This window comes from Panthera leo, chromosome C1, assembly GCF_018350215.1.
Source record: "Panthera leo isolate Ple1 chromosome C1, P.leo_Ple1_pat1.1, whole genome shotgun sequence".
NCBI classification, from domain to species: Eukaryota; Metazoa; Chordata; class Mammalia; order Carnivora; family Felidae; genus Panthera; species Panthera leo.
The window spans coordinates 167,883,789-167,909,569 of NC_056686.1; the positions used below are offsets into that span (position 1 = coordinate 167,883,789).

The following is a 25,781-nucleotide window of genomic DNA, read 5'->3' on the forward strand; positions in this document are numbered from 1 at the left end:
TGTCAAAACTCATCAAATTGTTTACTTCAAAATGGTGAATTTTATTATAAATAAATTATACCTCAGCCAAGCTGATTAAAACAAGAGTATAATAAATGGTTATATTGAGCATATAATGAACACCCTTTTAGGCTGAATGAAAAAACATTGGTCTTAACATTTACAAACTACTTTTGGCTGATAAAATTTAACAGCATCAAGTGCAGAATCAAAAGTGCTGCATCTCAGTAACTTAGAAGTGAAGATAATGTACTCTAGAAAACCTTCTAGTGACGATCATAACACTAACGTCAAGGAGTTGAATAAAAGTAACTTTTTAGTATTTATTAATTTTGAGAGAAAGAGCAGGGGAGGGGCAAAGAGAGGGAGAGAGAGAATCTCAAGCAGACTCCACAGTGACAGCACAGAGCCTGACACAGGGCTCGAACTCATGACTGTGAGATTATGACCTGAGCCAAAACCAAGAGATGCTTAACCAACTGAGCCACCCAGGCACCCCAAGGAGTTGAATAAAATTTTAATGAAACAGTGGAAGAAAGCATTATTTGCAAGTTAATTTATTATTATATTGGGTGATTTAAAATATCTGTTGCTAAACTAGTAAATAATTTAAGTGGCCATATGACAGTTTTCTTGGCATTACAAAAATTGATACACTTAAGTTGGGAAAAACTTTTTTTCTCCTTTTACTGGGAAAATGGCATGCAGTATATTTAGGCATGCATACAGCTTCCTGTTCTACCCAGTTGAACACAATTGATACATCCTCTTCTCCTTCCATGGGTCATTGAACTGTCTCTAGTTCTGCACCTGTTATACTCCATTGCATTTAACCATTTTCATATCTGTAAACTTAGGTGGCATCTTATTTATCCTTACCCCAGTCTACAGTACCTGGCTTCTGGTGTACATAAAGTAAAAAATTGGTGGATAGGACAAAACAATTTTTATAAAGAATTTTGTGCCATGATGCCTTTTATAACGTTTGACATCTGTTCAGCAAGCATCCACTGAGTGTTATGTGGAAAGCATTATACTAGCTGCTTTGGGACATACATAAATGTTGTAACATCTAAACTTTTAAGGTTAGAATAAAATGTAATCTGTGTTTAGCGTAAGGTGTGATACAAAGGATGAGGATAGGTAATCTCACTAGAGCTTTTAGGTGGATCGCAGCTTAAAAAAATACTAGAAAAACTGTTTAGTCTGATGACAAAGGAAATCACTTCAGCAGCTATTATTCAAAATAATCATAGTTTAAATGTCATTTAAGAAAACATTTCCTGGGATTTTTATAAAACCATTCTCCTTACTGTCATATTGTTAAGTTGATCAGAAGAGTTGGACTGTGCAGTAAATGAAATACTCTTTACCTTAGGGGAGCGGAAGACTTGAATTTTCATAAGTAGGCTCTTGGCGGTTCCTTCTGATGCTTCAGCACATTTCCTTTTCTCTAAAGAAGTACAATGAAGATTCAGTGGCATTTTTTGTCTGTTTTTTACCCTTCGAGTAGGTTTTGGTCCTCATACAGGGTGTCAAATGTGAGACAAAACCTTTACCTCTCCTTATAGGAGCATTGAACAGGAAATAGAAGCTTAGTGTGAAATATTTTTTATATAAATGGTCAGTATAGCTCCATACTATTTGTTAAAAATGGATGCCAGAGTTTTCTGTGAATGCTGGGAAATACAAAGATTCTTAATACGGTAATGGCTGATGCTTTCATTCCGTGAACTGAATGGAAACCAAGCCTTGGACCTGAGGCATTGTGGTCCATGGGAGCCGTGGTGTGCCAGGCGGAGACTTCATCCCTACCACCACAGAGTGGAGGGTCATACCGGCTTTCCTTTGCACTACTGTTGCCTTAGTACTGTACTGGTGACTGTCCCTTAGGCAGTAGAAAGCAGTTGCAAATGAGGAGTATTTATGAAGCCTTCTGCTACATTGGTCAAAACTAAGTAATGTTAGTAATTAGAAATTAATATTGGGTTAATATTAGATAATTAGAAAATTAACATTAGTTTACTAGTAAGTAAACTCCAGGCTTTATTCATATTTTATCAGTTTTTCACAAATATCCTTTTTTTTTGATTCCAGGGTCCATGCGAGGATACCACATTGAATTTAGTTGTCCTGTCTTTTGGTCTAACATGTTCATTTTAAGCACTTTTTAAGTTTTACAGAATATATGCTGAGGAAACAGATTATGTGCTGGACATCACTCAGTCTTTTCCTATTAACACAAGGCTGTTATTTTGAAACATGTTACTATTCTGTGCCTTCAGGGGTTGTTTACACGTTTCTTGTTTTTTGCCTTGACCTCAAGCTGCTGTGCACTTCTTCTAGTTGGTCTTCTGTCAGTGTGCCCTAACCAAAAAGCCAAATAGCAGTGTGTACTGGATAAGTTCAAAAAGAAGGAGGAGTCCCTTTTAGCATTACAGAAGGCCTTCTGTTTATTAATGAATTCAGGTAAAGAGTATTGAAGGAAGTAGGAGTGATTAGGGAGGGAGAAGAAATGGTTTGAGCAGAGACTTGAGGAATTTTTGCAAGGATTCTAAAGGACTTCCATGACCTTCGGATACAGTTAGTTTTATGCCTACATAGATGGTGATAAAGTGCCGTTACAAAAAACAAACATTTTCTCTGATTATAAAAGTATAATTATTATAGAATATTTGCTAAGACACAAAGGCAAAACAGTACACAATCAGCTATGAGTTTACTGTAGATATAACCACTGTTAATGTTTTTATTCATATACATATTTTACATAGTTAGGTTACTACTGGTATACAGTTTTGTGACCTTTCTCACCTTAATCTATCGTATTTTTCCATGCCACTAAATAACCTTCAACACTTGATTATTAGTTATCATTGTTCTTTGAAAACCACAAATGATTTAACCTAATACCTTTTTGTTGGACATTGAAGTTATTTTGAGTCTCACTACTGTTATATTGCTTTCAGCCTCCTTATGCAAAAATCTTCATCCACATCTGTGTTCATTCTCTTAGGATAGTTTTTAGGGAAGTTGTACTCCTTTCTCCTCCCACCAGTTGTGGATAAGCATGACTGTCCCTCCTGCACTTTTGTCAAGTGCTATATAATTTTTGGACTTTAGAAGGCCCAGGTTTGTTTTGAAAATTTTTTTAACTTCGTTGAGTTTCAGGTGACAATAGGACAGACAAGTACAGTGTCTAGTACTTGAGGAAGCAGAATGATAAATGCAAATCTATAATGCTACAATTGAAGATTCAGAAACTATGAAAGAGGATATGTCTAAGCAATAAATATACATAGGATGGGTGATGGTATCTGTGGCATTACATATAGCAAAAAGTAGGAAGCCAAAGGCTGAACTGCATTCAGGGAAAGCCCAGATAATGTGGGATGGAAGTAGAGAAAAGAATCTTTCAAGGTGAGAGGGAATGCTGGAGATGATAGACAATGTGGATTTACATTAGTAGCAGGTTAAATTTTCTGTAAGGCATATACTAAAGAGTATTTGTTTTTTGCTTATTGGGTAGCGGCCGCTTTTGTAATACCAAATTTCTGACCCAGTCTCAGTATTCCACTATTATACCAATAAAACTATTCTGTGTCACATAGATTAATGTATTCTTTTCTTAAAAAATACTTTAATGTTTAATTTTCGAGAAAGAGAGAGGGAGGGGCAGAGAGAGGGAGACACAGAATCCGAAGCAGGCTCCAGGCTCCAGGCTCCGAGCTGTCAGCACAGAGGACAGTATGGGGCTTGAACTCATGAGCCAAGCCATGAGATCATGACCTGAGCTGAAGTTAAACGCTTAACTGACTGAGCCACCCAGGCTCCCCTAGATTAATGTGGTCTTGATCTTCCTAGTGAATCTTTGCTTTTTTAGGTGATAAGGTATTACTAAAGTCCTTGTATGGCAAGTACAGGTCTCAAATTGTTCAGTTCTGTTTTAAAAGTATTTTATAGCACAACGATCCTATAGTAACTAGTGATGTTACTGGTGAATGTTGTAGACTTAATAATTATATATTGTATATCATTAATAATATATTTTCCCATTATGTAGAAATTTCTAAATGTTGAATGTAATGAGAGAGAATTTAATAGATATTTTTAAGTAGGATTTTGAAATAAGATTTTACCTATTTTGATAGCTTTGCTTCGTGTTTATGCTTTTAAGTCTGCTTCTGCTTTATAAGCCGAAAGGGAAATGGCGAGACAGCATAGAGCAGAAAGAGCAAGGATCTTACTTTTTAATGGCAAATATATCATAGGCAAAACTACTTGTGCATTATATGAGTAAGAATATTTTTGAGACCTTCCCTTATATGACCAATGTTTGGAAAAAAGTTGCGTTCTCCTGGTTATCACTGCAGCTTTTTAAGGTGTGGTGATTAGGGAAGTTGTCCAGGGAGGTTGGCATGTACCTGGCTGAGCCCACCAGAGTAGCATTACCTTAGTAAATTCACTATAATCCAAAAACTGTAATGAGTTTGGCAAAAATTGTTAAAGTCTCTTACATCTGTCTGCCCAGTAGGAGTAACAGTTACAGAGCCCAGATAGTTATATCATACCTGAGAATTGGAATATGTTCTTATGTTTCCATGCTTTCATTTCCCATTCTTCCTGCGTATCAGATCTCTTTCCCCCAGTTGTTTTGAATCTCAGCTGCACATTATATCACCTGGTAAGTTTTTAAACTTCTCTAAGCTTGGATTACAGCTGTGTTGATTAAATCAGAACCTCCTAGGTAGGGCCTAGGAATCAGTAATTTTTAAAGCTCTGTGCGCAGCCAGAGTTGTGATCCATGGTTTTAGATGTGGTAATGCCATTGGTGAACTTAGTAGCTCTTAAGGGGTTGCTTATTAAAATCACCTGGAAGATTTCTCCACCTTATTCCTTCCTTTTCCCCTTACTACTTGAGTGAACCAGTGTTAACTGATGGGAGTATAGCCCATGCCTTAGATGTGTTAGGACAAAAAACCCAAAGGATCAATATGTTAAGTACTGTTTCCTTGTACTCTTTTTGGTAGATACTTTGCTTACATAAGTGACTTTGCATTTTTCTGGTGTTATTTCATATTGATAATTTTATGTTGTTTGTTCACTATTTGCATATTCTCTATGAGGCAGATGTCATATCTGTTCTGTTCATCACTCTGTTTTTAGTACCTGTCCGTGCCCAACACATAATGGGTACTCCGTAAGTGTTACAAGAATGAATCATTAACACTGAGTTTTGGGAATACCTCACTGTTTTATATCTATGTGCACTACCTGTATTCTTAAGCTTTATAATTACATTATCCACTGAGGAAAAAGATCTTATGTAAAGCCGAACATAAGTAGGAAAATAAGCTTTATTGAATTTTGAAAGTCTTTTTCAGGTTAGGGATTCTGTGTGGACATAAGTTTTGAACAAAGATGCAGCTCACAACACAAACATTTCCTGGTAGAAGTATGCATTTGCATACCTGGCCTTCATATCAAGTGTCAAAGCAAAAACATAGAGAAAAACTAGTGAACAAACAGGTACGTTTAGAGTCTGCGTTTAAACTTCACAGTAAACTAGACTAGAGCTTGGCACATTTATCATCTTGTTAGTTGTATCTTACCCAGTCATAGTCTGTCTTAAAGTATAAGGTGGAAAATAAAAATGAGATGATCCAATCAAATGTGATTGATTGTGATGCGAATTCACAGTATATTGGCAAAGTAGCTTAAGTTTTGGATGAGCCCTTAATTTTACAATGTACAAAGAAGGAAGGTACTTGAGAAAGTGTAAGTAATACTAGCTAAGATATCTAAAAGCTCTTATTAAATCTATGTTATTTCAGGGGCGCCTGCGTGGCTCAGTCGGTTAAGTGTCCACCTTCAGCCCAGGTCATAATTTTGCATTTCGTGGGTTCGAGTCCCACGTCGGGCTCTGTGCTGACAGCTCAGAGTCTGGAGCCTGCTTCAGATTGTGTGTCTCTCACTTTCTCTGCCCCTCTCCTGCTCACACTTACGTGTTTCTCTCTCTCTCTCTCTCTCTCTCTCTCTCTCACACAGAATAAATAAACATAAAACAAAAATTTTTTTTAATAAATCTATGTTATTTCAGGATTAGGGGATCTCTGGCACCACAATTCTCCAGTTTTAAGTGTGAGGATAACAAAACCTATCATATAAATTCACTCTGCATATTTAAAATCCTTTTTGGTTTAGATGTTCAGTGATACAAAACTCACTGGGATTTTTCCCCTTATTTTTTTAAATTAAATGCTTTTTGAACAAGTAAATAATTAAGAATAGAAAAGAATATACAATGAAAAGTAGGTTCCTTTTTATTCCACAGCATCAGATCCTTCTTAGAGGAAACCACTATTAGCATTTTGTGCATCTTTCTAGGAGTCTGTTCTTATTGCCAGCATACACATGGCAGAAGGCTTTTGTAGTTTATACCTATGCTCTGCACCTTCTTTTTTTTTTTTTTTTAATTTAACCTATATCTTGGAGATATTTCTAGATTACTTTTTTATTTTCCTCACTGTGAGTTGGTATGATCCCCACATCCTGTCCTTACCAGATGAAGTCTTCCTTACCTTTTGATATCCTTTTTCAAACCCAGTTTGTTCTTACATCTCTTCAGGTAATTAATCTCTCCTTTGCTTTGCTTCCATTTACTTTCTTTCTCCTTCTCTTATATACATTTACTACAGGTCTGCCTTTTGTGACACATGATCTCATCTCATGTGTCCCTTATCTCAGTTTGGTCCACCCTACCTGCAAGACCTGAATTCCCACCTAAATACCAAGGTTTCATAAATGTGTATGTACAGCCCAGGCCTTACCTCTGAGTCTTAGATACATATATCTCCTTGAGATAGCTATTTCTTGTATATCTTTAAGATGTCTTAATCCCAGTATGTCCAAAATGAGCTTTGTTTCCAGGGTCCCTATCTTAGTAAATGGTATCTATATCCATCTCAGTTGTACCCTCCAAAAAACTATGAGCTATTCTTGATATCCCCTTCTCATGTCCCATATTTCAAAAACATAACTTCAGTTGATTTTTAACTCCGAAATCCCCCCTCAAATCCATCCTTTTCTGTTTGTATCTAGTACTGATTTAGTCCAGCCTGCCATCTTCACCTGGATTACCACAGTAGTCCACCCACAGCCCCTCTGGCCCTCTTCCAGACTATTCTCCACACAGCAATCTGAGGAAGTTTTCCAAAATGTGAATATTAGTATGACCCGCTCCCATGCTTAAAATGTTTATTGGCTTTCTGTTGCTTTTAGGATAAAGCCAAATACCTTTCATATAGCCTGACAAGGTCCTGCATGGACATTTTTACTACTTCCCTCTTTAGTTCATCTTTTATTGCACTCTCCCCTGTTCTCTTTGTTTCTAACCATCTTGGGTTTATTTCTAGTCCCTGCTACGCAACCTTGCTCCTTACTGCCTCAGGGCATTTGCATTTGCTATTCAGTCTTCCCCAGCTCTTCCCTTTTGCCTTCTAGTAAACACCATTAGGTGTTTCAAATATTATCTCAAGCATTGCTTCCTTTGTGAGACTTCCCTGATCTTCCTAACTAGGTCACATTCCCCTGACACTGAGCAAGGTATAACTCTCCTTTGTAGCAAATTTTCTATTTTATTTGTGTGTGTGTGTGTGTGTGTGTGTGTGTGTGCGTGCGCGCGTTTATTTGATTAATATCTTTATCCCCAGCTAGATGGTAATCTCCATGAAGGCACTGGCCATTGTGTCTTTAGTTTCCAGTGTAGGTGCTCAGCACAAAATAGTAGACACTTAAATCTTTAGTGAATGAATGAATTTATTTCTATTTTCTCCATTGAATCTTCTGTAGAAAGTATACAAAGTACTGTAATTTGATATTGTAAAATCTCAGAGACATTTTTCAGATTCAAAGTGAATTCATATGCTCAACAAGGCACAGTATGGGTTAATAAGCAGTAAGTACCATCATTTTTCACCAGACTTCACAGGTCTTATGTTTACTGGAAAGAGGTCATTCTGGGGGAGAGGATAGGAAGATAATAAGATAATGGTGAACTGCTTAGCAGAAAGCTAGACCAGTCTTTTTAGTTAGTAGAATTATTTCCTTGTATTGTTTCCTAAGCCATCTCCCCTCTTCCATTGTTTTGTATCTCTCCCTAGTATGTTGTGAACTTCTAATTACGCTCAACCTAGAGAAATAGGGCTATTTCCAGAGCACTCAGGAATAGCACCTGTTGACTTAAAACAAATTGCCCGAAGTTTGGAAAGAAATAGATGTGGTTAAGCTTGCATTTGTTCTCTAGATATACTTGCTGTGTCTGCCTTCCTACGAACCCAGAGACTTCAGGGGAAGCTTCTTAACTGCTCTGAGCCTTGGCTTTCTCATTTTTGAAGCTGGGATAGTTACAGTGTCTATCTCATAGTATTACTGTGAGGAATAAATGAGATACATAGCATTTAACATAGTGACTCCTGGCAGCATACAAGTGTTCAGTCAGTGCGGGTAGTTGCTGTTGTTGCTGAAGCTGCTATCACAGCACATGTTTTCCCAATACAAAGGTTGCTTCGATTTCCAGTCTAGTTCACACATGTCCATTTAGTATTTGAGGTACTTTAATGTAGTTAAATTTCTTCTTCATGCTAGAGATACTCCAAAGCCCTGACCACTATTGATAATCTTGTTAAAGTGAACTCCTCATTGATAATTTAAGATTATCTTTGTTTCCCTTCCTGCAGCTGAAAGGTAATAGAGTACCTGGGAGGGGGAAAAAGGATGATGGGTGTTTGAATTAGCAGTTTGTAGTGGAGGATAGGTATTCTTGGTGGCCTTCAAAAGTTATGGGGGAAGTGGTTTAAATTGACTTTTGTGAGCCAACATTGAAACCACCATTTATATTACCACAGTTAAAATGTGTTCAAGTTCCTAAGTACCTGATTTTAAAACAAAATTTTGGAAAGCATCCCTTTGTAGGTTGGAAACTTTTTAATAGACCAACACTTAAATACTTTCTACTTCTTGCTTTAATATAGAAACATCTACTTCATCTAAGCTTTATGTGTATTTTTTAAATTAATAAACTTTATTTTTAGGGGTTCCTGTGTGGCTCAGTCAGTTAAACGTCTCTTTTTTTTCTTTAAATTGTCTTTAGTTTTGAGAGAGAGCCTGCGAGGGAAAGGGGGGGGGGGGGCGGGGAGAGAATCCCAAGCAGGTTCCTCACTGTGTCAGCACAGAGCCCGATGTGGGGCTCTGACTCACAAACCGCGAGATCATGACCTGACCCGAAGTCGGACAGGTAACCAACTGGGCCACCCAGGCTCTCCAAACGTCCGACTTTTTGTTTCAGCTTAGGTCATGATCTTGCAGTCATGAGATGGCACCCCGCATCTGTCTTTGTGTTGATCATGCAGAGCCTGCTTAGAATTCTCTTTCCCTCTCTCTGCCCCACCCCTGATCTCTCTCAAAATCAATAAACAAACATTTAAAAAATAAACTATTTTTACTAGCAGTTTCAGTTTCATAGCAGAATTGAGCAGAAAGTACAGAGTTCCCATATACCCACTGTCCCCACATGCACAGCCTCCCCACTACCGTTCCACAGTGACATGTTTCTTACAGTTGATGAACCTATGTTTGCTGCATCATTAATCAAAGTTGATAGTTTGTGTTAGGTTTCACTTCTTGGTGTTCTTCGTTCTATGGGTTTTGACAAATGTGTAATGACCATTGTAGTATCATGGTATCATAGTTATATTGTCCTAAAGATCTCTTCTCTGCCTGTTCATCCTTCCCTCCCCACTAAGCCCTAGCAAGCACTGATCTTTTTACTGTCTTTATAGTTTTGCCTTTTCCAGGGTGTCATATAGTTGGCAATCATACATTACGTCGTTTTCACATTGGCTTCTTCCACTTAGTAATATGCATTTAAGTTTTCTTCATGTCTTTTTATGGCTTGATAGTTCATTTCTTTGGAGCCTTGGATGATACTCCATCATCTGGATGAACCACAGTTTATCCATTCACCTTGTTGGGTCGTTATGAATAAAGCTACTGTAAACATCTGTGTGCAAGTGTTTGTGTGGACCTAAGTTTTCAATTCATTAAACACCAAGGAACACAATTGCTGGATTGTATAGTAAGAATATGTTTAGTTTTTCAGAAACTGTCAAACTGTCTGCCAAAATGGCTGTACCATTTTGCATTTCTACCATCAGTGAATGAGAGTTCCTGTTGTTCCACATCCTTGCTAGGAATATATTGTTGTCAGTGTTTTAGATTTGGGCCATTCTAATAGGTGTATAGTGTTACCTCATTGTTGGTTTAATTTGCAGTTCTCTAATGACATGTATCTAACACCATAGATTAGGTGGCTTTTTTTTTTAAGTTATTTATTTTGAAAGAGAGAGCAGGGTAGGGGCAGAGGGAGAGGGAGAGACAATCCCAAGCAGACTCCATGCTCAGTGCAGAGCCCAACACGGAGATCCATGTCACAAACTGTAAAATTTCGACCTGAGCCGAAATCAAGAGTCAGATGCCTAACTGACTGAGTCACCCAGGTGCTCCTAGACTGGGTGGATTATAAGCAACAGAAATTTATTTCTTAACGTTCTGGAGGCTGGGAAGTCCAAAATTTGGTGTCTGGTGAGTACCTGCTTCCAGATGCATAGATAGCGTCTTCTTGTTGTGTCCTTCCATAGCATAAGGGGCAAGGGCGCTCTGGGGTTCTAATTTCATTTAAGAAGGGCACATGCTCATAACCTAATAACTTCTTGATAGCCTCCCTCCTAATACCAACACTGAAGGTTAGGATTTCAACCTGACTTTTGAGGATACACAAACATTCAGTCCATAACAACATATGATATTGAACATCTTTTCATAAATTCATTTGCCATCTGTATATCTGCTTTGGTGAAGGGTCTGTGGAGGTCTTTTGCCCATTTTTTAATTGTGTTGTTCATTTTTTTATTGTTGAGTTTTAGGAGTTCTTTGTATATCTTGGATAACGGTCTTTTTATCAGATGTGTCTTTAGCATATATTTTTCCCCCAGTTTTTGGCTTCTCTTTTCATTCTCTTGACATTGTCTTTTGCAGTGCAGAAGGTTTTAATTTTAATGAAGTCCAACTTTCAGTTATTTCTTTCATGGATTGTGCCTTTGCTGTTGTCTCTAAAAAGATATTGCCATACCTAAAGTCATCACCAAGGTTTTTTCCCATGTTATTTTCTAGGAGTTTTTATAGTTTTGCATTTTAGAGTAATTCTTTGATCCATTTTGAGTTAATGTTTGTGAAGGATATAAGGTCTGTGTCTAAATTTTATTTTATTTTTTTACCTGTGGATGTCCAGTTGTTCTAGCACCATTTTTTTGAGGAGACTGTCTTTATCTTAGCTCCATTCTATTTCCTTTGTCAGAGGTCACTTGACTCTATGTGGGTCTATTTCTGGGCTCTCTTTTCTCTTCTATTGATCTGTTTTTCTGTTCTTTTGTCAATACCACATTGACTTGATTACTGTTGCTTTTATAGTAAGTCTTGAAGTTGGGTAGTGTCTGACATGGTTCTCTTTCAGGATTGTGTCAGCTATTCTGTTGCCTCTCCATATATAAACTTTATAAATCGGTTTGTGGATATCCACAAAATAACTTAGGGGGATTTTGAGTAGGATTGGATTGACCACATAGGTCAAATTGGGAAGAACTGACATCTTGACATTTGAGTCTTCTTATGCATGAACATAGAGTATCTCTCCTTGTATTTAGTTCCTTTTTAGTTTTATTTATATTTTTAATAGATTTCAGTGAGGGTGGATAAGTCCTATTGAAGTTATGCCAATATGGCATCTTTAATTCAAGGTCTTTCATTATGTAACCCATGCTTCAGTAGAAACTTTGTATTAGTAAGATTTTTTTTTTTCATTTTAAATGCATCCTGCACACATAGAAATGTTCATTTTAGCATTTTAATTATTTAAAATGGAACATTTCACCGTTACACCACAGTTTTCATAGTTCTGTCAAGTCTTGGCTTAAGTCATTGTTATGTCCTTTTCTCTTTGAATTTAGTTCAGCTCAAGGTAGAACTTCCTGCCTTCGGGATAGAAAGCATATGGAATCTTGGCATTTAGTTTGGTAGGGGTTAAAAGGTTGTGTGTGTGGGAAGCATTGTGTTAAAAAATGCATTTTTGTAAAATGAGTCTATTATTAAATTGAGCATTTGAAACATTGTATTGGGAATTATTCCAGTGCTGGAAAAAGACAGTGTTAATGACCCTTGCAGTAACAGTAATTGTTGAATTAATATTCAAGCAGTGAGAAAATGAATTTTGCTGAGATATCTGTCCTCATGCTGCTAATGGTTAAAATTATATCACTTGTTAACAGTAAGAGCAGCTAGTAACAAAAATTTTAGGCTAAGTTTGTCACTCAATCTAAACTTTCTCCATGCTTTTTACTCTTGTTGTTTTGTGTAGAACGTATACTAGCTTATGGGAAATACGGTATTTAAAAGGAGGGATGGATGTATGTAGGGGGAAAAAAAGCAATAGAATAAAGGTACTTCTCATTTTCGTAATAACATTTAAACAAAAAATTGAGCTCTCATTATGGAATTTAACAGTCTTTTCTGTTGTTTTTTTGGTATTTGTGCATAGTGAGGTGTCAGTGAACAATTTTGTTTCTGTTTTCTCGTAATTTGACTCAGAACTGGAATAAATTTTACTTTGCTGTATCAGTGAAGTAAAATAAATGAACCTTTCTTTACGGAGGGAGGTAAAGTAAGAAAACATTCCCTTTCCCTTCATTCTCCTCCTTCTCCTTCCCCCTGCTATTAAACTTTCTCTCTGAGATCTCCCTTCTCACCTTGGGCAGATCCCATAGCTCTTCAGTCACTTTGAGTTGCCAAAATACTTATAACTTTTAAGGCATAAAAGTACCATCCACTGAAAGAAGCCTAGTCTACATCTTATAACCTCATGGAGCTTACATTCTGGTGAGAGAGACAGTAAGATAAATAAGTAAACTATATGTTAGAGAGTGATAAATTATATGGAGAAGAAAATAGGAATAATAAAATATGTGGAGATGATGTATGACATTTTTAGATAGAGTGGCCAGGAAAGGCCTCACTGAGAAGGTGACTTTGCAATCAGGACCTGCAGAAAGTGATGAATCCAAACCATGTTGCCATCTTGAAGAAGAACATTCTAGGCAGAGATACATCTGTGCAGAAGCCCTGAGGTGGAACTGTACATTGTGTGTTGGAGAAACAGGTTGTTAGAGCCAGTTGAACAGGGAAGAGAGAAACAGATAAGAAGGATGATGGTGATAATGGTGGCAGCAAATTATACTGTGCCTTGTAGGTCAGAAGGCTTTGATCTTAACACAGAACAGGAGGGTGGTAAGCCTTTGGAAAGTTTTGACTAGAATTACATGATCTGACTTACTTTCTGCCTGTTGCCTTGCCGGCTTGTCTTTTGCAAATAGACTACCATGGTGGGAGTAGGGCCATAGGTGGAAGCAGAGAGGCTATTGTAACTAGCCAGGAGGGGATTCTGGTATTTTGAATCAGGGTCAGGTAGAATTTTGGGTTTGTTTGAAGATAAAATCAATAGAATTTGCTGATACACTGGATACGAGGTAAAGTGTTGTTAAAGAAGAGGTCTTTGCTTTCGCCATGAGGAACTAGAAGAATGGAGTTGGCATTTAACTGAAATAGGGAGGATTGTAGGAGGAGTTAGAACATGAACTCATTTTGGGACATGTTAAATATGAGGCAGTTTTCAAAATTATTAGATTCAAAATATTATAAAGACTGTTTAGTAAACATTTCAATGTGTAGTTCTGAAATTCAGCATAAAAACATAGGCTGGAGATACAGATTTGGAAATTAAGAGCCTACTGGTGCTTTTGGAAGCCATAAAATTGCATGAGATCAACAAAAGGATAGATATGAGAAGAAAAGACAAGAGGTCCAGGAACTGAGTTCTGAAGGACTGACTCTATTTATAGATTAGGGAGATAAGGAATAGCACTAGTAGTTGAGAAGAAAGGACCAGGAGAGTTAGGAGGAAGACCAGTATGTTATTCTAGTAACAAAACAGAAGTTTATATCCAGTAGAAAAAAGTGATCGAATGTGTCAACATGTTGCTGGGGCAGTCAAATAAGATGAGTATTGAGAAATGAGCATTAGGTCTAGTGATGAGGTCACTGGTGACCTTTGATAAGTGCTGTTTCAGTGTAGTGATAAGGAGTATAAAGCCTGTTAAGAGATCTTTGAGATGGGAGCTGGGAGGGGTAGAGTAATAGAGGTTTATTTTTTAATAAAGATTGGGGAAATGTTATCGTGATATTCTTGTGAACATCATTCCCCAGAGAGGGAAACACAAATGATCTAGAATGGCATGTGGAACTACTGGAATGTTACCCTTGTGTAAAACAGAGGGAATGAAACTAACTAATGAAAAGGTATGAATAGCACCTGTCTTGAGATTGTCAGCATTTATCACTCATTTTCTCCTCAGCTGTGAAGCCTCAGTGGCAGACCAGAAGGCAGCCTGTAAAAAATACTTTGCTTGAATTTGGGTGGAGCCAGTTCTTGTATCCAACACCTTCCTCCCCCCGACCCCCACTAAGAATGTCTTGATTTGCAGGTGGCACCTTCTAAGAAGGCAAAGGGTGTCCTTATTCCAAATAAGGCAGCCAGCACTAGGGCTGGATTTTAGCCATTGCTTGCCTTAGGTTCAGTATTCTTGGAGCATTAAAGGAATCATACTACCATAAGCTTTGGCCTTGCCCAGTCTTCTCTAAGACAACAAGGGAAGTCACATTTAATATTCTGCTGTAATAAACATTTCCTTTGCCCTGGGACAAAACAGTATAAGTGAGAAGAAAGCAAATTTAAGAACCAATACGAGTTTGGTGTAGGAATCACAGCTCTTACTGCCAACTGGCAGAGGGGGTTTAAGATGTACCATTTACTTTCTGTGTCTTGGTTTTTTCAAGTATAAAGAGATGGGATTGGCTGCAACCAGATTCTTTTCAGTCTGAAATTCTGTGATTCATTAAAAAGTATAGTAACCCCACTCCAACTTCTTTGTATTCTCTGAAGCATAACATAGTTCTACTAATAACTAAGAAATATTACTGAGGAACTTTGTATTATGGTTTGTTTTTTTATTATTGTTTTTGTTTTTTAGTTTTTTGGATAACAGCTCCCTTTGGGTTCTTACACAAATAGATATTAGCAAAATTTGACCGGAAATTAAATTAGAAATATAATACAGCACATTGTTGAAGACAATACAGACTAGTTCACAGACTTTGTCCAAGTTCTTTCTGAGTCATTTTGTGACTGTGGGACATATGGAAAGTTGTTTAACTCTCAGAACCTTTGTTTCTCATCTAAAAATAGTAATGTACTAATAGTACCTACTTCATAGATTTGTAAGGAGAATTAAATGAGTTATGCCGTGATGCTTTGAACAATGCCTGGCTTGCAATATGGATGGAGTAAATCTTAACTAATGTTGTTATTATTATTATTATTATTATTATTATTATGACTACTACTATTATTAACATTACCAGTGTGTGACATGTATAGTTTAGAATCATTTTAGTGAAGCAGCTCTACCATAAAAGTTTCTGACACTATAATTTCATTTTATGATGATTACCTTAAGCCACCAAGGGAAAAATTAACTTGGAAAAGGAAATGCTGTTGAATCAGGTTAAACCCTTTTTTGTTTGTTTACAAAATTAGTGCTCAATATTATGTTTTTAGTTACAATGAAAATTCACTTAGGGAATATACTTGATTCTCAAATGATGACAGGACAGTGAGCCATTACTGTAATTAGTTTCAGTTGCTGTGTACACTGAAGACGTATAAAACAGTATTTATGTTAAAAAATATTTTTCCCTAAATGGGCCAAAATAGTGAGATTTTATTGTTCATGCATCTGCCTTAAATATAGGTTTTTAAAGCATGCTGCAAATATTTTGATTATACCATCAAGTTTTCTACATCCTTTCTGTATGGACTATTTTTTAGAGCATAGGTTTGATTTGATAGCATCACTTACCTGATGTTTACAGTTCAGTTTGTTTTACAGAATTAATAATACACAGTTATTTTGACTATACCTGAAAGTCCTATTATAATTAATACAATAGGTTGATTATCAAGTGGTTGATTTATCAATGCTGGTTTACCCTTATTTTAAATCAAACATGCAGATCATTTGTAAACTAATAGGTCAGTTTAAAAGAAGAAATGCTCGGGGCGCCTGGGTGGCTCAGTCGGTTAAGCGGCCGACTTTGGCTCAGGTCATGATCTCGCGGTCCGTGAGTTCGAGCCCCGCGTCGGGCTCTGTGCTGACAGCTCAGAGCCTGGAGCCTGCTTCGGATTCTGTGTCTCCCTCTCTCTGACCCTCCCCTGTTCATACTCTGTCCTCTCTCTGTCTCAAAAATAAATAAACGTTAAAAAAAAAAATTAAAAAAAAAATAAAAGAAGAAACGCTCTAGATGTACATTAGTTCACAAAGTCAAGATAATTTATGATGTAAAGGTTAGGGAAAAATGGAAGTCTGTAAGGTAAATTTGAAGAGAATTTAAGGAATATTGGGTATGCCTTACCAGCAAATAATTGTGAGTTTAGATTTTATTTGAATTATCTTTCTTGTTTGTATTTTATAAATGAAATGATGTTGTTGAGCATAATGCAGTGTACCTGGGAATTAGTAGCATCGAGCATTCAGACTTTGCTTTTTTAACATTCCCTAAATGTGGGACTAAAAGGAACCAGGGCTCCTTGAGGAAATGGCTGATTCCAAGCCTGGGATCCTGGAACAGTTGTTGTGCCGTGTTATGCCGTGAAAGTAAGGAAGTATTTATAAAAATACAGCAACTTCTCACAAGAATAGAGGGGCCATTTTGAAGGGGCACCCACTAGCCAAATTTGGGATAATTTGAGCATCAAAACAATTAAAGGCAGTAATGAATTATATAAATCATTAAGAAAAAAAAAGAGAGAATCCATGAGACCATGTGAATAATACACACATTCATACAAACGGGAGAAGAGAGGAATCAAGGGCCAGCTGGTAAATGTAGAGTAAATGTTAAAGTTGGAAAATTATGATTTTTATCACCATCATAGTAAAGTTTAGTTCAGTCAAGAATCACAAATGGATGTTAAATGTAGGGGAGAAATTTGGTTGAAGAGCAAAGGTTGCTTATTGTAGGAAAAAGATAGTAAGTAAGCAGTAGGAAAATCAGATATCGCTTGAGCCAGGTAATGAAAATTAACAACACCGGTTAGGGACAGGTGAATGAATACCTTGGTACTCTGAGAACACATCACTTCTGCACTGTTGTGGCCAGGAATGCCCTGTCTGCATCTAACCATGAAACATGAGATAACTCCAAAAAGATGAGCATGCTATTGAAAGAAGTAGGAGATGATGGGGAAGGAGGATGACTGTATTCACTAACAAAAATGTTAATGTTATAAAAGTCAAGGCCAAAAAGTTCCATCTTAAAGGAAACTAAAGACACAGGCCATAGATGATCTTAAGAGTAGATTCTGTATCTGGACGAGAATTAAATTTTTTTAAAAGTCATTATTGTTGGGTCAGTTGACAACATTATTTTGCAGGTAATTGGTTAAAGTGTTTTGTTTTTTTTTTTAATTTACAGAAATTGTGGCTGTACTCTGATTATATTGGAGGATAGGAAATGTGAAAACTTAAGTATTTATGGGGAAAGGGCCAGATGCATTCAGCTTACTCTCAAATAGCTCAGAAAAAAAAGCCTTGGGTGTCAGTGTGTATGTGCACATACATACATACAGAGAGAGGGAAAGAGAGAGGGTGTGGGAGGGAGGGAGAAGATGAAAAAGCTAGTGGGGCACAATGCTAACAGGTAGTTTCTGGGTTAAGTTATACAGGTGTTCTTTGGTTTTGCAGTTTTTCTGGAAATTTGAAATGTTTGCAAATAAGTTTATACATACATGTATACACACATTGGGACTTAGTTCTTTTACTTTTCATATTTATCGCTTATTGCTCTAGGTTGCTAATTTACCTTTAATACTTAATTGGTTTAAGATGTTAACATTTATTGCTTATAGATATACACATTGATTTTTAATTTCTTTTAAATAGTGCTGGGCCTAAAGGAGATAACATTTATGAATGGAGATCGACTATACTTGGTCCACCAGGTTCTGTATATGAAGGTGGTGTGTTTTTTCTGGATATCACTTTTTCATCCGATTATCCATTTAAGCCACCAAAGGTAAGAACCTACAAGTCCATTCTTTAATCTTCAGCCTTCTCTAAAATTCTAGAGGTTAAATATGTACTGATGTAATCATTTTCATGGCATTGCTTTTCATGAATTGATATGGAAACTCTCTTATAACCAAGAATTTTGAAACTGACAGAAATTGCTTTCTGCCTTATACAGATAACTTTATAGTCAGCAGAAAGAGTTTGTTAATTGTAAATAAAAATATGCCACTTTGCACACCAATAAAGGAGATAAATTTTAGATTTATGTTATAAGGGAAAATATCCTATGAAGCTTCCTGGAGATACCTGTCGGGATTAAAAGTAAAGCTGTTTGACAACTTGCAGAAATAAGAATTAAGTAAGTTGAATTTTGTGCTCAATACCATCTCTTCACAGCAAAACTAGAAAACCGCAGCAAAGAAGAAGGAAACGATTACTCAAAAAGCTTGCTTTGTGCCCTCTGTAGATAGGATGTAATAATGAGAATGAGGGTGGGCTGGGTGGCTTAAGCCTTAGTTGTCTCTCAGTATGAATTTAGATGGGTAACACAAGGGTTGAGTTGTGCCTTGGCAATTATTTTTCAAGTCTTAAATATAAGTTACCTGAATGGTTTCCTCCTCTTCTCATTATAAAATGGTCAAGCCAGCAGGTGAAAACTGCCAATATTAAGCCTGAACATAATTATGGTCTAGTTACAGAGACTTCTGACATGTCAGGGAAAAGTATATTGTTATCAGGCCTTTAACTATGATGAAATGTTTTTCTTTTCAACATAGTTTCTTATGTCCCCTACACTATTTAAAACACATGTAGCAATTTAATGCTTGTGTGCACATGCATGCTTGGTGAGGGTGGGAGAAGAGAGAGAGTAAAAATTAAGGATTTTTTTTTTTAAACCCAGGGTTATTTCTCCATTATCTAATAATGTAACAACAGTTCCACCTAGTGATATCTACCTCAAAGTACAGACACCAAGGTTCCCTATCACCTAGAGGTTATTTGCTGTCTACTGGAATTACCAGTGTTTTGAATACTATACTGTCTCATCTGAATTTAAGATCTGTAAATGATTGTCTTATTTAATGTTCCCAAGTATGTAGAGTATGTCTTGCTAGATCAAATAAAGGAACAAAGCCCCCATGTTAATAATACTACAAATTGTATTCACATTCAGAATGATACATGTTAAATGCTGGTATATCATTAACTGCTCAATTTGCATTCAGTGGTTACGTTTTCTGTATTACAGAAAACAAAACCTTAGCAAAATAGCTCATGGCTGTATTTGTAAATAGTGATACTTCTACATGCCTCATTTTTCTTGAAATTGGTTTTTATATGGTAGCAAAATTAGCAGAAAAAAGTTTGCAAGGTTTATTTTCTACAAAACTATATTTGTATATCAGGGAAAGGAAAGGAGTTCTATTTTTCTTTTTCTAACAGGTTTCAAACTATAGTTCTGTATATGATTTATCAATTGTTTTGGTTAATATAGTGGTTATGTTTTATTTTAGCATGTTACTTTTTTTTGCTGAAGTCTCAGTATTTTAATTTTCTAACCTTTCCATGTTGATTCATTTTTCTTGCCTGAGATATCTTACACAGTATTATGAAGCATTATTCGGATCTGTAGTTGGACAAGTGAAAAAGAAATAATACCTCTGCTCTTATCTTGGTGTTAGGTACAATTATTTCTATACAGTTCTGATTATTTTTGAAGTTCAGATAAAGTACTGAACTTCTATGAAATAGTACAAGTTTAATTATCTTCTGTTCATTGATTATTAATAGCTGAAAGGATTCAAAGTTATTTATTGCATCATGTTTGTAAACTACACATATCTATTGAGTAGTCAGCTGTCAATGATCTAAACATATTATTCCCATATTCTAGAACAGAACTGTCTGATAGAAATACAATGCAAGCTACATGTGTAGTTTTAAATACTCGACAAGCTGCATTAAAAAAGATAGAGGGACGCCTGGGTTGCTCAGTTGATTGAGCATCTGACTCTTTGTTTTGGCTCAGGTCATAGTCCCAGGGTCCCGGGGTCCTGGGGTCCTGGGATTGGGCCCTGCTGAGCCATGCTCATTGTGGAGCCTGCTTAAGATACTCTCTCCCTCCCTCTGCCCCTCTTCCCTGCTCACGCCCACTCTCTCCAAAATTAAAAAAAAAAAAAAAAAAAAGAGAGAGTGAAATTAATCTTAATAACATTTAACCCAGTATACCAAAGATACTGTCATTTGAACATGAAATCAATGTAAGAATATTGTTAATGCGATGTTTTACATTCTCTTTTTGGTACTGTCTTTGAAATCCGATCTGGTATGTATTGTACATTTTTAGCCCACTTCAACTAGCCCACATTTTAAGATCCATATAACTAGTATGTGTACTTTATTAGACAGGTTCTAGAAGTACAGTCTCTTCCTTCTCCCTTACTAGACCACTGCTGTCTTTCTTGTTTTTAATTAATTATGCACCATTATCAGAAATACACTTTTGAGGGCTTTTAATATTTTCTTTCTAGACTCCATGTGGGTGATCATAGTACGCTGCGAGTTCTAAGACATCAGGAACTGTTTTGTTTTGTTTTGTTTTTCTCTGCAACTCCAAATTAAGAATTAACCACCCTGTTAATGTTTGTGACTGTTTTTGAAACTTGCCAGTATTTATTCCTATGATTTAGTCTCTTTTTTCATATATCTCAGAGATATATTAGTTTCCTTTATTCAGTACCTTAAGTACCTTGCTTGTTTTATTTTATTCTCTTAGTCTAATAAGACATTGAACTAGCTGGAGAAATGAAAAGCTGAAAAATAGACTGGTGATTTCATCAGCCTTCCTTTAAATCTTTGTCCAGTATTTTCTGATACATGACAGGATATTAGCAGAGTTGATACTGATCTTTTCTACTAAGAAACTGATTTAACTTTTGTCTTATGGTGAAAAAAAATTCTTCACCAGTTCCTCCTTTCCTTTGGCAGTAAAACACTTCTCACTTGCCATGTTTAAACAGAGGGCTGTATGTGCACGTGTGTACATGTATGTGTATATGGTACATATATGGTCATAGGTACCTATAATTATTGTATCATTCATTTAGAGAAAACCATCCAAATCAGCTACTCACTTTGGTGTGAAATCAAGAAAGTTCCTGCTCTACTGGGTAAAAGAAATGTCTTTCAACTGAATTAAATAAATAGAAACCATTTACTTTTGATATTACTTCCACCTAGTGTTTAATTAGCTCTTCAGTCAAATTATTTTCTATTTAGTATCTGTGTTACCCTTCACTTTTGTTGGTGAGAGTTTTAGTTGGTGATAAAGCATTCATTTTCTTTGTTTTTAATGGAACTGTCCTTAGGTTACTTTCCGCACCAGAATCTATCACTGCAACATCAACAGTCAGGGAGTCATCTGTCTGGACATCCTTAAAGACAACTGGAGTCCTGCTTTGACTATTTCAAAGGTTTTGCTGTCGATTTGTTCGCTTTTGACAGATTGCAACCCTGGTAAGCAAATCTTTATTAACACATACAGTGAGGCTACAAAAACCAACGTGTTTTCTTGGTTACCTTAACTGAGTTGAGAAAGTAAGTGCTACTGGTGGAAAGATCAGCCTAAAGCATTTTGCAAGGAAATGATCAATGCCATTTCAGTTAGATAGACCAGAAGTTTCACAATAACTTTCTTGAGTTTATTAATGGCGTGCTACCTATAGTTACTTTCTTTCTGTCCTTGATGGACTTTTTCTGAATTAATGTAGCTCTACAGATCATATTTGCCAGGAGTAAAATAATGACTCGGACACCTGTGCATCCTTTCATTGCTCCTTCCATGCTGCCATGTGCTTTAAAAGCTACCAATGAGTAATGAAGAGCTTCTTGTTCTCCCTTCTTGGCTTACAGTTGGTTGTTTTAGGTGTAGTAATAGTGGATATTAAAATGATAGTTGATGAGATAGTTGGACTAGGATTATGATTATAGAAATGCAAAGTCATTAATATATAATCCATAACATTTTTAAGAAATGCATAGGGGCGCCTGGGTGGCTCAGTCCATTGAGCGTCCCACTTCGGCTCAGGTTATGATCTCACGGTCTGTGAGTTTGAGCCCCACGTCGGGCTCTGTGCTGACAACTCAGATCCTGGAGCCTGCTTCAGATTCTGTGTCTCCCTCTCTCTCTGACCCTCCCCGTTCATGCTCTGTCTTTCTCTGTCTCAAAAATAAATAAACATTAAAAAAAAAAAAAAGGAAATGCATAATTGCCATGCATTAACATGTGTAGTTGACTTGAGAAAGTGACGTTTAATCCTGAGACCTTGCATATGTTATCTGTCTAACTAAGTGGTCATTTTTAAAGAAGTAGAATTACTCTTTCTAAATATTGGGCTAATCACCAAAGGCTTTTACTGTTGTCTGAAACCCAACAGTTATACATCTGCCAAAGGTAGAAAAACAGGATTGAAAAGAGTGAGGCAGCTCTAAATGAGTTGATAGAGAAAGCTTTCTAAGATATATTAAGTGGAAGAGCAAGGCACCGAAGAAAAGTACGTATGCATAACAGTCCTGTTCTAAATGCGTGTACGTGTGCATACTGTCCCTGGATAGAGATGCTGTTAGCAGGTGACATCGTTTGCTAGGTAGAGAAGCTTCTTGAGTAATTGGGAGTCGGGAGGGAAGAGGGCTTTACTTTTCACTGGCTTTCTTTTGGTGCACTTCAGATATTATGCTGTGTGTACATATTTACCTTTTTGAAAAACAAATTCAGAGTAGAAATTTACAGCTCAGATTCAGTTTTTAGTTTAGAATTCTGTTTAAAACAAAATGACAAGTTTTTAAATGGAGATAAGGATAAGGATTTGAATCCTACTATTGCAGAATGAAGGAAACATTCTGAGTAGCACTGTGTTATAAGATTTGAGTTTTTATTTAAGAATTGCATTGAAAAAAAATTTTTTTAATGTTTATTTTTTGAGAGAGAGGGAGTGAGTGAGTGGGGGAAGGGCAGAAAGAGAGGGAGACACAGAATCCAAAGCAGGCTCCACGTTTCAAGCTGTCAGCACAGAGCCTGATGCAGGGCTTGAATTTACGAACCACGAGATCATGACCTGAGCTGAAGTTGGATGCTTAACTGACACCCAGGCGTCCCTATAAATTTCATTTTTAAATATCCATAAGAAGGTAGAAATATAATCATCTTAGCATTACTGAATAAAATGCCAAGAGTGAAAAATAGTTTTTATATTTTATTAAAGGCATACATTTAAAATCAAATTTATTAACTTAACATGCATTGTTTTTAGTTAAAAGGGCTTTTTAAAATTGAATATTAAAATATACAGCTGATTATGTGATGTTAAGTATTTTAATTTTGAAAATTTAGCCATTATATATCTGTCGAGGTGCTGCCTTGAAAATTAGTGTTTCGATTTAATCGACTCTTAAAACTGTGACATTAAGACTCCACATAATATATCTTTTAATGTTCTTTCTACTTTTTCAGCGGATCCTCTGGTTGGAAGCATAGCCACTCAGTATTTGACCAACAGAGCAGAACATGACAGGATAGCCAGACAGTGGACCAAGAGATACGCCACATAATTCACATAATTTGTATGCAGTGTGAAGGAGCAGAGGGCCTCTTCTCACTGTGCTGCAAATCTTTATAGCCTTTACAATACGGACTTCTGTGTATATGTTATACTGATTCTACTCTCTGCTTTTATCCTTTGGAGACTGGGAGCCTCCCCAAAAAGGTAAATGCTATCAAGAGTAGAACTTTGTAGCTGTAGATTAGTTATGTTTAAAACGCCTACTTGCAAGTCTTGCTTCTTTGGGATATCAAAATGTATTTTGTGATGTACTAAGGATACTGGTCCTGAAGTCTACCAAATATTATAGTGCATTTTAGCCTAATTCATTATCTGTATGAAGTTATAAAAGTAGCCGTAGATGACTAGGAATTACGTCATTTGTATTAAACCCAGATCTATTTCTGAGTATGTGGTTCATGCTGTTGTGAAAAATGTTTTACCTTTTACCTTTGTCAGTTTGTAATGAGAGGATTTCCTTTTACCCTTTGTAGCTCAGAGAGCACCTGATGTATCATCTCAAACACAATAAACATGCTCCTGAAGGCATAGTTTCCTGTCGTAATATTTTAAGTCAATCTTGTTAGAAGGTGTGTCTGAGATGATTGTTGATGAAATAAAAATGCGGATATGAAGATTGACTACTAAGGACCAGTACAAATAAATGAATTGTTAAATTGAAAACATTTGAAATCTTGTTAAATGTGTAGAGTTTTTTTTTCCCTTTAAGTACCGATGAGAGAATATAATGAGCTTAAAGATGCAGCACTGGGTTTTAAACCATTGATCTCAAAACACATGAAGCTCTACTTTGATAAGACCATATTTGAGCACAAGATAATATGAAATCCTGCCTCAGGAATCTGGTATTATCTTATAGAACATTTTGTTTCCAAATTGGTGATGAACATCCACCATTGGACAATATTGTCAAATAACTTTAATCTGATACTGCTTCTGTGTCTGTGTATTTTTTACTTTACTTCCAATCCTGTCTAGCTTTTTTGTGGTGTATGGTGTGCGTTACCATTCTTTTTGTGGCACTTAGCCAGCAGATAGAGCTAGAGGCAGAGTTGAACATAGAAACCATTGTCTGCCCTGAACGTGGACTAGAACTCTGGATTAGTGTGCAGATGCGGCATTATTTCTCAATTGGAAAAAACAAAACAAAACCAATTTTAAGGGTTTTACAGATCATATAAATTCCTTGTTTTTGGTTACAATTATTAAATGTTAGATTTCTTATAGGAGTTAATTACTTTGCAGTATTCAAGTTTGGTAAATACTATAAATGTGCCTTTTTTATTTTTTTTATTTTTTTTTTTACTACAATAGTTGTTGAGGTAATTTTCTGGTCTTGTAGCCAAGGTTGTGCAATATGGAGCAGATGTCTTTTCCAGTCCTAAATATGGAGCCTCTCTCTTAGAGTACCATTTTAAAACTTACAGAATGGAGTTATTAGCATAAAAATACATTGCTTCAGGATCATAAAGTAAAACATTTATAGTTGCATACACCCTTACTAAGAATAGTGGACCTCCTACTTGAGTACTGGTCAACAGAAGTCTTAAATTAGTATAAAAATAAAAGTACATGTATATGCCTATTTTTCACTAACCCCCCCCAAATATCTCCATATTACAAAGGAACACTAAGCAAATAGGTAGTGTTTTGAAGGATTCAGGCTTGGATCTATGAAAACCTCTGAGCCTTGACTATTTTAGGTGGTAATAATCTATAATGGAGTTCAAGTCAATGTGATGAGAGCTGGGGACCTTTTATGTAAGCTGTAAGGTTTTCTGTGTAGGTGTGTTGCAGAAGGCTATTTTTTCCCCTCTTCCAGTAATGTACATTCTGCATCCTAGAGTAATGAACTTCTGTCTTGATGCTA

General features: G+C 36.4%; 1 protein-coding gene across 4 annotated transcripts in view; it reads left to right on the top strand.

Moving 5' to 3' along the window:
- UBE2E3 (ubiquitin conjugating enzyme E2 E3) overlaps nucleotides 1–24,441 on the top strand; it is a 91,112-nt gene extending 66,671 nt beyond the window's left edge. For all 4 annotated transcript variants that reach the window (XM_042949296.1, XM_042949294.1, XM_042949295.1 and 1 more), the window contains exons 4-6: nucleotides 18,165–18,297; nucleotides 21,662–21,809; nucleotides 23,803–24,441. In XM_042949296.1, the coding sequence (XP_042805230.1) occupies nucleotides 18,165–18,297; nucleotides 21,662–21,809; nucleotides 23,803–23,900 (379 nt within the window). In that variant the 3' untranslated portion in view covers nucleotides 23,901–24,441. The remainder of the gene's footprint in view (nucleotides 1–18,164; nucleotides 18,298–21,661; nucleotides 21,810–23,802) is intronic.
- The last annotated feature ends 1,340 nt before the right edge of the window (nucleotides 24,442–25,781 follow it).